A 14,813-nucleotide genomic window follows, 5' to 3' on the forward strand; every position below is an offset into this window, starting at 1 on the left:
CTGCATGGACGACTGAAAGGGAACAGTGGTGCTCAAGAAAGGCTGTGTTGTGTTCAATGGCAACTTGTCTGGTGATGGTTATTTTGAGGGTTGCTTGGTTGAGTGGAAAGTACATATTTGTCTGAAATGTGACCAAAGTAAGCACAAAGATCCCATTTAGTCAGCAAACAATGAACAAAACAGCGAGTCATTTCAGAATGTTTATTTCATTATAAATAGTAGGATAATGCGCTTATACACATACATGGCCTTATGTCGTTTTATTTCATAATACTGTACCAAAAATATAGCAAACGACTAACAGGATCATTCTAGCAAACATATCCAAACAACAGAGTGCTTGTTTGTGGGCAACTTTCATGTTTTTGTTTTTTCATTTGGAATGCTTTGCAACGAGTTCGGAATGAATTTGACAAACAATCTTTATTTACACCGGCTCCGTGCGATTGGTCGGTTGGTGTTGCACATGTGCATTTCCCTAATTACAGTGGAACCCGTTCATATCGGGCTGGCTGATTGACGTCGACATAAGCGGCTGTCAACATAACCGAAATCTAAACCGAAACTAGCCCCTGCTTGCACATTAACTTGTGACTTTGGACAGAAAATGAAGGACTTTTTAGCAGTTTGTTGACTTTGTTTTCCTCAAATGTTTTTTATTTTTTATACATGAGCAGCTACAGCCCTACAGTCCTTTTGTTGTACTCCTCGACTACAATGACAAGAAATGTTTCGACCGTGTGCAAATCTAACTTTCGGTGGCTAACAAAATAAAAAAAAAATGCATACAAAATTAAATGGGTGCATTTTGTTAGTTGCTGTGGTAAAATCCTGGCTAATATTATTTTGAAGCTTACTTTGCACTAAACAGGAAGTCACAGTGCACGTGTTAATGCTGTGTAAATACACTCTGGGTTGCTGTTTAGCCAAAATGATGACACTGACAATACAGACTCCTTTTTCATAGGGAGCCTTTTGAGTCTGAAATTTTGAAGGTACGACGGAGTATTAGGGCCACATTGGAAAAATAAAATTTGAGATTTTGAGAATAAAGTCGTAACACTACGTGTCATCGTGTCGTACGTGGGCATGCGGAGGGGGCGAGGACGGAAGGGAAGACATGAGCATCTGTTTGTGCTCAACTGCTCTGTTTTGCTGCCACGTCAGAAATAAAAGCTTGCCTGAAGCACGAGGAATGTTTCCTTCCTGATTGAAGAGCTATGCTCTATTTTCCCTCTGACACGTAAGATTACCACTTTATTTTCCTAAATTTATGACTTTCCTCATAAATGTACAACTTTTTTCTCGTAAATTTAGGACTTTATTCTCGTAAATGTACATGTTTTTTCTTTCTACTTTATTCTCCAGATCTCCGATTATCATTTTTTTCCAATGTGGCCCCAATACTCGTGGATGGTGTTGACTTAAGCGAGCACTGTTTAGTCATAAGAAGAACGTGTTGAGCACACAGAGACGAGTTGTCCACCTGAGCAGGACCGACTTCAGCGGGTTCCACTGTAATGAACTCCCATACAAAAGGGGATACCCGTTGTCACAAGTATTATAGAAGAATTATGAATTTTGTACAGAAGACAATGCGAAACATGAAAATCTGTCATAACCGTTTCTTGTTTGTGGAGAAAATAACAAGCATTAATTGTTTCAAAATCATATCCAAGCCTGCAGGCGCCGTGAAGCTGGCGTTATGGGAAGGTTGTCCACTTTGAACGTAATACTGGGCTTCATTTCATGCCTGTTCTCCAATCAAGCATTGTGTGACAACACTGAAATGGTGTGGACACATGATATTGCACTTCTGCTCAGCTGTGAGAATGGCCGCCTTTTTATCTAAACATTGTTGCGCTCTTGCATTCTCAAGTGTCTCGTGGTCGTGACTTGTGACCTGGTGGCTTTTTCTGGGAAGAGGAAGATCTTTAAAGGGTTTAGCCTGTGATCGATCTTGCCTATCAACCCTTCCTTTATTTTAAAGCCCCTTCTCCACCGCCCTCCTCTACTGCTCTCTCATCTGTCACTTTCCTTCACGTCACCCCTGACCTCCTGCAAGGATTCTGGACTACTACAAAAGGCCAGGATCCGTGCCTCGCTCTCCAAAACGTCAATGAGACACAGGGAGGAAGACGGAGGAGGGGGCGGTGCTCGGATGGAGTTTTAAATCAACTTTCTGTGCAGTACAGCTGTGGTGTATGTTAGAGTACCCACATATTCATATTCCCGTGTTTGCTTTCTTTGCCTCTGGAATTTCTCTCCATGTGTGGCTTGTGTGGGATCTCAAATAATGGCATGAAGATAAAATCAGCAAAGGCCTCTTCCTTTTCCCCCTGGGCAGCGACCGCTTGGGAGAATAATTTGGCGTTACGTGGATTTTCATACGTCCTCATGTGGCTTTAAGATGTGTGCGTTGCTCTCATGGCTGGTTAGATTTGGGTTCTAAAAGACCCCACAGTTGGGTGGAGTCGGCTTGAGGCGTTTTGGGAAGTCATACAGTATGTGCTGTGGTGAAGTAAGCGCTGGTATGTGTGCTGTCCATCTTCAATGTCCACAGTGGAGCAACCGATTCTGATCCAAAGTTCCTGCTTGTGGTCCCTTCTTAGAGTTGTCCTCCACAAGAAGCAGTCATGTGATGTCCGGGTTGGTTTTGGTCCGACTTATGAATGATCTCCTCCTCGGACTCCAGCTTCTGCTTAGGCGATCTCAGGTCTCAGATAAGGAAAGGCACCTGCAGACGTGGAAAATAAAATGTTACACAATATTACAATGACTCAACACATGTTACGAGTCTATGTCCGAAAATGACGCTAATTAAAAACATTTTCACTCACGATATGACACGTGAATGGAAAAACAAACATATTGATGACTGGATAGACAAATCATTGATTACTGATTTCATTCATTTAGCATTAATCAACAAGTTATTGCTTGGTCAAGATCAACATTATACAATGTCTGCCAGTTTTTACTCCTGTATTTTTCATGAATTAAATCTCCTTCTAATGTATTTTATTTTAGATGATTTTATATTTATATTGAGTAATTTATTGTAATTGTTTCCTTCTTTTCTTTTATCACTGAATAATTATTATTACACACTCGTTATTTTCCTTCCCTATTTTAAATGGTAAATTTAAGGTTTTTTGTTACATTTAAAGAAATCAGAAGGTTAGTTTTAAACTGGGTAAAAAACTACAAACAGGAAGCAATATGTGCACGATGGAAGAACAGACAGACATCCGCAAGCTTAAATACATTGTGCGGCGTACCCCAGGGGTCCATACAGGGACCAGAACTGTTCAACATACTGTGTATTAATGACATCTGTCAAGTCATGACAGACCTAAAGATTGATACCACATTCTGCGCCATTCTGGAGAAAGCACACAAAAGCTACGTCATAAAAAAGTCACACACGAATGGAATATACTAAAAAGATGGTTTGATGAAAACAGACTACTATTAAAAACTACCTACTATTAACTCTTCATCTCTTTGTGAGTATTGTCTGTACTAACTGCCTCACTCATCATCCAGCTACGTTTCTGTCAGCTGTTAACCCTTTCACTTATTATTATACCGTATATTTATCATGACTGTCATATCATTTATTTACAGTGATTGTACACCTTGACTCCCACTGTACCACATGGTTATACTGCCTTATCATTTTCCTCTGGATTTAAAATTGGCAAAGAGTGCATTTGGAATACAGGAAGTGAACACATGTATTGTAATTGATATGAAAGGGAGTACCATGAAATAAGCTTTGCTTCTTCCTACTTCTTTTTGGACGTGTGGAAATGTGAATTGTATGATGCGATGTATTCCAATTTACCTTGTATGCATGCTGAAAATAAATTCATTACCATTCAATTAAACCATAACCATTACAAAGATATGCAGAAGGCTTAGGATAAATATATTATCAATCATATCATATATAAATATAGAATACTGTATTATATCATTTTATATTACATTATATTATATTATATACAGTATATGTATACACATTACCGGTATATATATATATATATATATATATACACACACATTATACTGTATAATATAATGTAATTCTTCCGACATGTTTGAAACAAACAAAGCATTGCAACTACCATGACCAAAGTGAACAGATGAACAGGATGAGATGTGCTATTATCACATAATAGAAACTTAAAAGTCTTAAATGGACATACAGAAATGTAGGATTGTCATCAAACGTACAGAATAGTGGAAGTTGTTAGAATGGTGGAAGTAAACAGGAGTTTTGAAAAGCAGGTCACTGGTCCACGCTGTGAGATCACATCAATGTACAAAAGTAGTAATGTATAGCGTGTTATTTCGGGCCTTTCCTTCCATGTAAACACTGTAATGCATGCAATATGATGCATATTTTCATCATCTATTGAACAGAGGAATAAAGTGTCACAGATCACTGATCCGCAAATGTTGAAAGAATGCATTATTGATGTCTCAGCCATGGGAAACATGAGTGACTTATTTCCTAGCGGCAGACCAGTGAAAGTTTCTTGTGGTCCAGCTCTACAGACCATCACTATCTTTCAAGCTGGGACCTGAAGCGGCGCTGTTAAATGCTGATTCTCCAGCTGACCTCAGTCCTCACACCTGTTTCTAATAGCCTTTCTGCCACAGGCCATTAAGATCTGTCCACTTCATGAAAAGACCTTTCTTCTACAGCTCCAAGCCCAACTGCACGCTGCTTATCCAATCCCACTGATTAATCATATCAAGATGGACTAGACAGCCATGTAAAGATGCGTAGGTGGACGAGAGCGTATGTTTTGTCCTGGTTAGCACATTAGCGGTTATAGGTGTCAGTACAGCGCCATGGATTGGAGGCTGTTCATGTTTGCAACCCTGATTCTTTATTTTAGACTTTTTACTGGAATGTTTCATGAAATGTTTGCAAAACTGGTCTCTCTTAAATATTGATTTTATATTTGCCAAATGTATTCAAACTTATTGGACCTCTGTCTTGAGTGTATTGTACTGATTGGTCAATCCCATATGGACCAAAATTGTAAACGGCGGTTGCTGTAATCATACCGTAACAGTAAACGACATTGCCCTGCAAATCAAGATCTGATGCTGACTGCAAGACCTTCCTAGCAGTAATGTCAAGTGAAAAGACCCTTCTGACTGAACAAGTGCGTATTCTTTCAGGGAGCCTGGCTTTTCTTTGATGCAAGCTGACGCTGCTGAAAGACTGAAAAAGCAAATGAGTTTGCTGTGGCAATCAGACATGCACGATTACCCTCACAACGTCAGAGAGCGGGCTGGCACCTCTGTGAACAGGACAGGAATCAGCAAAAGTAAGTATATTTACACCAACAAGATACGGGACAATGGATTTTTTGCGGTTTGACTTTGCAGCTAAAACAACTTTTAGTGCTCTGGTGAGACTTTCTATAAGGCATCTACAAGGTAAGACTTTCTATAAGGCATCTGTAGGTGAGACTTTCTATAAGGCATCTACAAGGTAAGACTTTCTATAAGGCATCTGTAGGTGAGACTTTCTATAAGGCATCTACAAGGTAAGACTTTCTAGTTTATCCCGATGGTATTTGATGGGGTTGAGCACAGCCAACTCATGCATGCATGCCTTGATGGACCTTGCTGTGTGCACTGAGGCACGATCATGCCTAATCAAAACAGAAGCTACAGCGTCTTACTAAATGTCTTACTAAGATGGAGTATTCGAATTCTCAGGGGTTAATAAATCAAGAGGTGTGTCTACGTGATTGCTTGTTCGATCATGAGACCACTGGACAACAAGAATGATTTACTTCAGGGAGGGGTTTTTTCATACTGAAGAAAAGAACATGTGTTAGGACGAAGAGTAGTCTACAAGTTGCGGCTTCATGAAAACAATACTGAGGCTTCCAAGCAGTCACAAGGTACTGGGATGGGATTAGGATATCATAAGAGTTTATGCTTCTTAATGCTTTATATAAAAATATATATCTTAATATTAGCGTGCTTTTGCTGTAAAGGTTTCCTCATCAAATCTAAATGAAATTAACTGAAAACATGATTCTCTTCACCATCGTCAAACCCTAACTCACGACTAGACCATTAACGCCTGTCATCCCGTCATCCCTTTGCACGCCATGCAGCTAAACTGCATGACTCCAATTTCAACACCGTGTACTTTGGGAGAACTCACTGGCAAGACATCGTTCTTTCTAACACCACACCACCACCAGGAGAGTTTGGCTCACTCTAAATGAGAGCAGAACTGGCAACCACACCTTGAAGCACTGGGGGCTGCGCCCATCTGCAGCCTGTATCTGACCAGACTGCACTTGTATACTGCATCCACTGCAAGACATTGTCCTCAACCTGGCCTTCCCTAACCCTGACACAGTGAGCTGGCTGCGATGTTGGCAGTTGATCACATAGCAGTCTCATACGCAAAAAGAAGAAGATATGATTTTTGTTGTGGCCCAAAAGTACTCCAGAAAACCCAGATCTGTTCTGCAAAGCACGTCAACATTTGTCATATGCTTGATCTTTTTGTAAAACAAGCCTAGGATTGGTACAAAGTGCAGTGGTAAGAAGAAAAATATATTAAAGTGAAGTCTATTGACCTTACTTTGTCCGTACTGGCCATACTGGTAGGACGCCATGTGGTCCACTGTGTAGGCCTGGGAGCTGTAGGAGGGGGGGCAGTAGGACTGGGAGCTGGGCAGGGAAGGCAGAGCTGACATGGAGGGAACGCTGGTCAAACCTTCCAGACCTTTGATGTGATCCATACGTTGGCTACAGCTGGCGGGCATGCCAGCAGGCGGTTCCAGACCCCCAGTCAGAGGTGAGATGGCATAGTCGCTTTGAGGTTGTTGCGGAACACCACCGGGGTTCAACAGACCCATCACCTGATTGGAAGACAGCGAGAAAGAAACATAAACGACGTAGATCTCAATGAATGCAATATTTAATATGTAATTAAAAGGGAACAAAATGGTCTAAGAACAATCAATGACAACAAATCCACTGAGAAGTGAAGAAAGCTGATCAACTTCTGTGAATTTCCTCAAGACATATCAGATTACATCGAGAATACGGCCTCCATGGATCTGTATGTACTCCCTACAATGCTCAGTCGGCATACCTCTGCCCTCCAAGATTGTGCCTCTGTCCTGCAGACAACAATTGACTTAATTGATTCTAATTCATTGTTACGTCCAAGCACGACAGGTTGTTGGTTGACTTACAAGACCCTGTGATGATTAGGTGTTCCCTTTATTTTTCTTTAGCAGTGAACATAAAGAATTGCAAAATAAACCCTCTAAAAGGCACCACGGAGCCAATTAACCAATTTGTCATAGACCCCCATCCCCAATCATCCTAAAACCCCACAACTCCAAAAACCCATGACACAAGATAGCAACTTATCTCCGAGAAAGATTTGCTGATCTCAAAAGAAAGAAGTCAAAAAAGCGTTAGCTCTTGACCTGGTCTTTATTAGTGACACAATAATCAAATTTGGAGGACTGTTCTTTGGCCAGCAAAGGACGGAAAGCGCTGCAGGGCAAAGTAGTTCAACTGGCTTCCATCCTCGGATGTTCACGGAGTTCAACAGCAAAAATCAGAAACCTCTTAATAAAAAATTGAGGCTGTGCTCATCCCCTGTAAAAGTAAGTGTAATTGAACCTCTCTAGCTCTAAATGTATCACATCCCACCTTCGTCTGATCAGAGCAAAAGCCTCAAGGCTTCTCAAGTCATCCTAATAAGAAGCAGGTACGCAGAAGTACGGGTCCTCCTGACCCTATAAGTTATTCAACATCCACTCACACACATGTTCTTGTTTAAATCATTTCCCAAGTAGGAGAGGAGGGACGAGTCCATATTGATTTGGACAGTGGAGTGGTGTGCTATCATGCCCTGTAACATTTTCCTGAAGTTATGTTTCCGAACACAATTATGTGGACACAAAAAGAGAGCAGCAAAACACAATTGCCAAAGTATGCCACAGGGTCAATTATGCACTGCCTCCGAAACTGTTAAGTTCTAGTCCGGTGACTCTCATGAGTGTGTTAAATCTCGGTTTGTTATATATCCTGACCCGTTATCCCCCCCTTCTCTCTCTCTCTCTGGGGCCTCTCTTGCCTCAAGAGAGGGCTGCTGACTCGCCATTCCAGGGTGTTTCTTATTGGAGCATCGTCATTGCCAGCAGCCTGAATCAGCGTGTCCAGGAGTTCGCAAAGAAGAATGTCGGGACGAGGGGGAAAAACATCTGAGACAGGATATTCTTTCTCCGTCATATGAAATAAATACAAGTAAATATGAAATTTGCTTTCACTGGAGGGAATACCAGCTATTTTAAGAATGTAATCACAATGTGCCCAAGGCACAGTGTGTTTGCACTCTTGCTCAATGCACAAGAGCGACTATATTTTATAATTAAAAGCACATAAAAAGACAAGCAAGAGGTGGCATAAAGTGCCAGTGTCGTTTTCTAAATTGTTATGAAGTATAATAAAGTTGTAATCAATCGTGCGTTAGTCCTACTGCTTGAGCCCACGGTATCATGTTATATTTGTGGACAAACACATTACTTGCAACAGCAGAGGTCTGAAATAAAGAGGTGGGCAACAGGACCCGGGCGCCTTTTTAAATGGTCCAATTAAAGGTTTTGACTTTTTAACTTCATGGGAATTTACAGAAGTATCATTTCAACCTGCACAGTTTTCTGGCAGCTTTTCCGGTCATGACAGTGGGAAATGCGTGCAAACGTGCAAAACACACGTGCATTGTGAAATATTTGAGACTGAATGAGTGCCCCTGAAGTCCTGACACACCTAGCAAAATTGCATATGTTATGCAATTATAATAAATGATAATACTTCAACTTTTAATTCAATAGATATCATTTAATAAATAATATAAATACATTTCAATTTCCTAAATGTTCTTCTTTGAATCAATCAATTCATTTTAATATAATTGTACTTATGTTATTATATATGAAATATTTTTATTTATATCTTTTTTAAATGTATATGTATTGCTGCTAATTTGTCAAATGCCTTTTTTTAAGGCAATACCAGTCAAGATGACTTTGTTACTTCCTTAATAACTTGAGGCACAGGACTCTGTTGCCTTGTATAGAAGTGAAAGCACAAGGGGAGGTGCACGCTAAGCAATTGTCAACAAAAATAGTATAAGGATAAGGATTTTGAGATTTTGGAATTGAGTCGCTACTCTGAATACGACACATGAATGCTGTGACAGGCGATAGTCTCACCTGTGGAGAGAGTCCATTTCCAATGGCTGGGTTCATGGGATTAGCTGGGACCCCTGGACTTGCAAAGCTTTCAGAGTATCCTGAGAAGGAGTGGCGCCCAGAGGCTAGGCAGTAGGCAGAGCTTCCTTCGCCTTGTCCTCCACCACTTGACACTTGGTGACCAGAGGAGGGAGGAAGAGGCTGTGGCCGATGCAGCGTGCTGGGCGGGTCAGAGACTAAAAACCAGGATGAGAAATCTTTCAGCACTGTCTATTGCTGCTAAGTCAAAGGTGAGGGTGCCGTTACCAGCGATTCCCAAGCACTGTACCGCGGCACATTAGTGTGGTAGGCGAAAATCAGGTGCGCCACAGGAAATTATCCAATTTCACTTAATTGGTCTGAAAGTAATTATTTACTTCCTAGAAATAATGTACAGTATATTTGTTCATCTACTTTATGCCAGTGACACATAGGGACAGGCACAACAATGAAATGCTCTTCCACTAGACGGCAGGAAGTATATTATGAACTTGTGTACCCAGCTGTTGCATTTATGTATCCTCTCTTCGTTTAAGTATGTTCCTTCAGCAGGAGGAAATTAGAAATAACAAGCAAGAGACATTATTGGAGTTAGTCAAACGTATATCTCCTACATAAAAACGGTGTGATAATGATCCTTGCTTTTCCTGGGGCTGACTAATGTATGTCTATAAGGTGAGAACCTGCGTACCTTGTGCTATAGATGAAGAGGGGTAGGTGCTGTCAGAGAGCTGGTAAGCAGGAATGCTGGACATGGCTGATGGTGGGAAACCTCCTGGGATCAGGTGATTAAAGGCCATCAGCTGATTGGCTCCTGCTTGCTTCCGCCACCTGGCCCGCCGGTTGCTGAACCACACCTGAGTGCAGTTGTTAGTGAACGTGTGTTTTTTTTAAGCTCGCACTGAAATAAAACACACTGCAATGATATGAACGGAGCACACCAATCATACAAATATGTTGTCTTTACCCTTGGTAGTAGCAGACATTGGTCATGTTACACATAGAATACACTCAACCACACAATCTAATCAGGTCCAATAGAAAAGCTATACTTTATTTTCATACTTTATTTATTTATTTGTATTCATGTCTCTTCTGTTGTTGTTGCTTGATTTATTGGTATTTATGTTTCTGATGTTCTTATTCATTTTCTTGTGTTTTTCTTTCTTTTTTGGGAGAATGAACAGAACAAGAATTTCATTGCATAGCAGAACTACCTGTTTTACTGTGCATATGACAATAAAACTCTTGAATCTATACACGTATCAAAAACTCTGCCTTTGACGCACTTGCCGACAATGCCACCCCTTGCGTAAAATGGGCCTCCAATGGATCGTGGTACGCTATGCACAGTGCGTTTTAAATATAGCACAAATATATATATATATATGTATATAAGTAAAATAAGTAAAGCACAGCTGTCAGTCGGCCCATTATTGATCAGCCCACTGATGGCCAGTCCACCCGACTGTACAATATGATGATATTTTGTAAGAGGCAATTTAAAATATATATTTTTGTAGTATTGTAATAGAGTGCATTGTGCAAGTACCAACGTGTGCATGTTATCTCTTACTTGCACCCTGGCCTCAGTTAGCTTAGCTCTCTGGGCAAGCTCCTCCCTGGTGTAGATGTCAGGGTAGTGGGTCCTCTCAAAGGCTCTCTCCAGCTCCTCCAGCTGCTCTGCCGTGAACGTGGTCCGACTGCGCCGTTGTTTCCTTTTCAATGGAAGATCAGGCTCTGACTCCACATCTGAACCCTCATCTGAGTGACTCGCTGTTCATCAAGACAGAAAAAGAATTAAATTATCAGGCAAAAGCAACCAAATAAACATTTGAAATTGCAGAATCATCATAGTGCGTCTTAATTAACAGAATAAAAAACTACTAGACTAAATGGTATATATTGTATACACACACACACACAACCAAGTCAAGTGGCGGTCTTCCTTCTTCCTCGTTGTCTTGTGGCCAAACAGACCTCCATTCAAGAGGAATATTGTGAGTGAATAAACCCTATGGAAATAAAGTCCTAGGGCTCCACAGGGGGACTGGTGGACTAAAAGGCACACAAAAGGCTAATTTGGATCCAGGGGCCATTATTCTGCCTCTTCTTGTGTGTGTGTGTGTGTGTGTGTGTGTGTGTGTGTGTGTCAGATTTAAAAACAAACTGCTCAGTCACGTAGCATCTGGGCTAACATAAATGAAAGCTTTGCACAACTGAAAAAAAGACACTTTTAATAGTTTGTTGTCTTTATCCTATAAGAATTCACATAACACCATTTGCAGTTTCCCAAATAACTAAATGGAGATGACAATATTAGACGCAGACATGTAAAACAACTCCCAACATCTTCACACATGTTGCGTCCCCAGTCTTGACAGAAAAATGACTACCAAAATAATACTTCCAAAATAAAATATCTAATAGTAAATGTAATGGTTTAGTTTATGTCAAGCATATCACAACGATATTAGTCATGGTTTTAATTTACCATTCACTCACACAGTATACTGTATGGCTACCAATTAACCCAATACTGTACAGTAGAAGAGAACCCTGAATATACCAACAGTTTTTGGAAAATATTCCAGTGCAGCTCCATTCCAGTGAAGGTCCAATATTTTGGAAGCTTTCTGTTGCCACAGCTCTCGTCTTGTTTCCTTTATGTGCCATCTCCACACATGAGTAATATCATTTTTTTTATCTGCTCTGCAGTTTTTAACAAATTGCAGTATGTCGCTGATGCAGCTCTCCATGACAGTACATTATGACATGATATATGTTACATTGTATGTTATGTGATGTCATGTAAAAGTAATAAATGTTAAGTAATAAATGATTTTTGACTTGTGTGATCGTCAGCTTCACTGAGTAGCAGTGACAATATTGGCCTTGACAGCCATTCTCTCCTTTTTCTATCTCCTGTATTAATTCTTTTGTCATTTTCTATAATCCAGCAGCATGTTTTTTGATTACACCATTATAAGTCCACCAAGGCCAGAGCGCCCACTTTTTGTGTTATACCTAATTATATTTAATTAATTCCCTCTCAGCACAAGGGATGTTTTGTGTGCAACACTGTATTAGTTCCCCCTCAGAAACAACAATAAAATACAAGGCATCCAACTCGCTGTGGGCCCCCTGTGTGAAACTGATCCTTGCACCCCCTTCGGCGAGTTTCTTCCCGCAACACAAATAGCAGTGGGAGTCAATTTAACATGCATTAGGGGCAAATTGGGAAAGAAACATTCAAGCATGAGGGCGGCAAGAGGTAAAATATTTCCAAAAGCAGGGCAATACAAATAGACTGAAGATACTGTACAGTTTTGCACTTTTTACAATACTTGCATCCTACATTCATACTAAATTTCTTACTGTCTAAGTAAAACAACAACAACTAAGAAGCCAAAATACTGTAGAGACAAATGATCAACTTCGAGGGCCACCAAAAAAGAAACAACAGTGAGCCTGCTGGAATTTGGAGTGTGGTTTGAAGGCCTTTGGAGTTTTGGACAGGTTGGCAGAAAAACAAGAGATGAGGCCTTTTGTAGCCTCCCCCTCCGGTTCCTAGAGCAGGGTCACATGGAATTCTTTGACTCCCCTGACTTTAGCAGCAAACACGTTCCTCTGCATTTCACAGGGATTTGGGCCCTGGGAAAGCTGAGGCAGCCGGAAAAATCCTAATCATTTTGGAATGATCTATCGGTTATAACTGCTACCGTGGTTTGAAGACATTTGCAACAAAGAGACAGAGCGGCACATCAAATCTGAGCAGTGTTGCCAATCATCAATCGGATCTGCTGGAGATGGATCATTTGTTTCAGTTGAGGGTGTTGGATTGTTACATGAATGTGAATGTTAAGATAATGCTGCCCACATCTGTGGAGAAGTCAGCAGTGTTGATAACATGGAGCGTTGAAAAACACTTCACTTATTTTATTGTTGTGTTTGTGGAAATGGTTTCTTCCAAGGTTTACATGAGAAATTTCAAGATACGGATAACAAAAAAAACGCTTCTTCAAACAAGCTATACCTATTCCTCCCTGTCCTTTTTTTAACTGTCTTGCTTTGCCCCCCACCCCCCAGCCATTCTTTTCCACCCATATTTCTCTCTTTCTGACTCCCTGGCTCTTTGTTGCCACAAAAAGCTGAACTCTTTGCCGGCGATTTCCACGCTCCATCTGTGGAATCCGTCATGGCTCCCTCGGCCCTTCACAGTAGAGGGCTGTCACCTGCCCCACGGGGGAGCTGGATAGGGAAGAGGGTGCATAAAGAGTCTCCACAGAGAAATGGGGGGAGATGGGGGCACAGCCGGGGGGATTCTAGCCCACCCCTTCCCCTTCTTCCAGCCCTTCCCCTTCCTCTAGAGGAAACTGTACAAGCATCAAGGGAGTGACAGGGGCAATGTGGGCTGTTGTTGCTCATGTAAATGTACCCATGGGATTGTCTGTCTGGGCACCTGTGTTGTTTTGGTTGTCATTGTTGTTATGCAGCAGAGTGTCCAAACTTTTTACTTCGAGGTTGCAGAGGGCCACTTTGATACACTTTGTACGTTGTTCAAAGTTCAAAGCAATCCAATGCCTGTCAATAAATGCAACGCTATCTGAGCAAAACATTGACATCTTAGCGTTTGCCTTACAGGTGACAGAGCAAATAGTTATTAGTGTAAATCTAATAATATATGTTATTAATAGCTTATTTATTACATTCTCTGATAGTAATGAACAACAGGTTGCACTATGGACACCCCTGTTGTAGAAAGTCCAGCACAGGGGTGCCCACACTTTTTCAGCCCGCAAGCTACTTTTAAAATGACCAAATCCTAAAGATCTACAGGTAACACCTACTTTAAACAAAGAGTATACTTTATATGTTTAGTACATTTATAAATAGGAGTATTTATGTACATTGTACATGTAGGTCTGGGGTGCACACACTGTTTTGGCATGCAGGTTACTCAAAATGATCTACCGGTACCTCATACTATAAAACAGGAACAACATAACATATATAAAATCTAACTTTGAAACTACTATACTAAATATTAATGTATTATTAGTATTTCACATTCACATTTCCCAAGTTTACAGGTAATGAAAAAGTCGACCATATCATTTTGCTTCCCAAAAAGTGATCACCCATGAAACTAGTCTATATAAATACAGCAATGAGTTTAATCTGAAAATCTGATGTAATAAAGATTAGTTAGACCCAATAGTTTAATGCTTTGAGTAACATTTTAACGCACAAAAAGACTTAAACAAGAAAGTGAAAGTGGGAAAAGGAATCTTGGAGTCCCGTTTTTAACAAGCATCAATGTCCTCCATGCTGCCTTTCCAAACCATTCTTTGTTCGAGTAAACCAGCATCAGAGTTCGTATGACCTATATGACTGAGACACGCAAAGTGTTCAATCGTTCCCATTTCACCGAAATGTTCCAACCTGTGGTTTCAGAGAGCCCCATTTGCCATCATCGCCTCACTATCCTTCAGATCTGATCACATC

The 14,813-nt window shown here is 40.7% G+C and overlaps 1 protein-coding gene across 2 annotated transcripts in view; it reads right to left on the bottom strand.

Annotated features, from left to right (window-relative positions):
• Positions 1-205: 205 nt before the first annotated feature.
• pax3b (paired box 3b) overlaps positions 206-14,813 on the bottom strand; it is a 38,373-nt gene continuing 23,765 nt past the window's right edge. The window contains exons 9-13 of one of the 2 annotated variants that reach the window (XM_054795288.1): positions 10,882-11,081; positions 9,997-10,162; positions 9,288-9,502; positions 6,635-6,914; positions 206-2,737 (exon numbers count right to left, since the gene is read on the bottom strand). In XM_054795288.1, the coding sequence (XP_054651263.1) occupies positions 2,703-2,737; positions 6,635-6,914; positions 9,288-9,502; positions 9,997-10,162; positions 10,882-11,081 (896 nt within the window). In that variant the 3' untranslated portion in view covers positions 206-2,702. Of the gene's footprint in view, positions 2,738-6,629; positions 6,915-9,287; positions 9,503-9,996; positions 10,163-10,881; positions 11,082-14,813 lie in introns of both variants that reach the window. The other variant, XM_054795290.1, reaches the window with a different exon arrangement.

The sequence above is a fragment of the Dunckerocampus dactyliophorus genome, chromosome 12 (assembly GCF_027744805.1).
Source record: "Dunckerocampus dactyliophorus isolate RoL2022-P2 chromosome 12, RoL_Ddac_1.1, whole genome shotgun sequence".
NCBI classification, from domain to species: Eukaryota; Metazoa; Chordata; class Actinopteri; order Syngnathiformes; family Syngnathidae; genus Dunckerocampus; species Dunckerocampus dactyliophorus.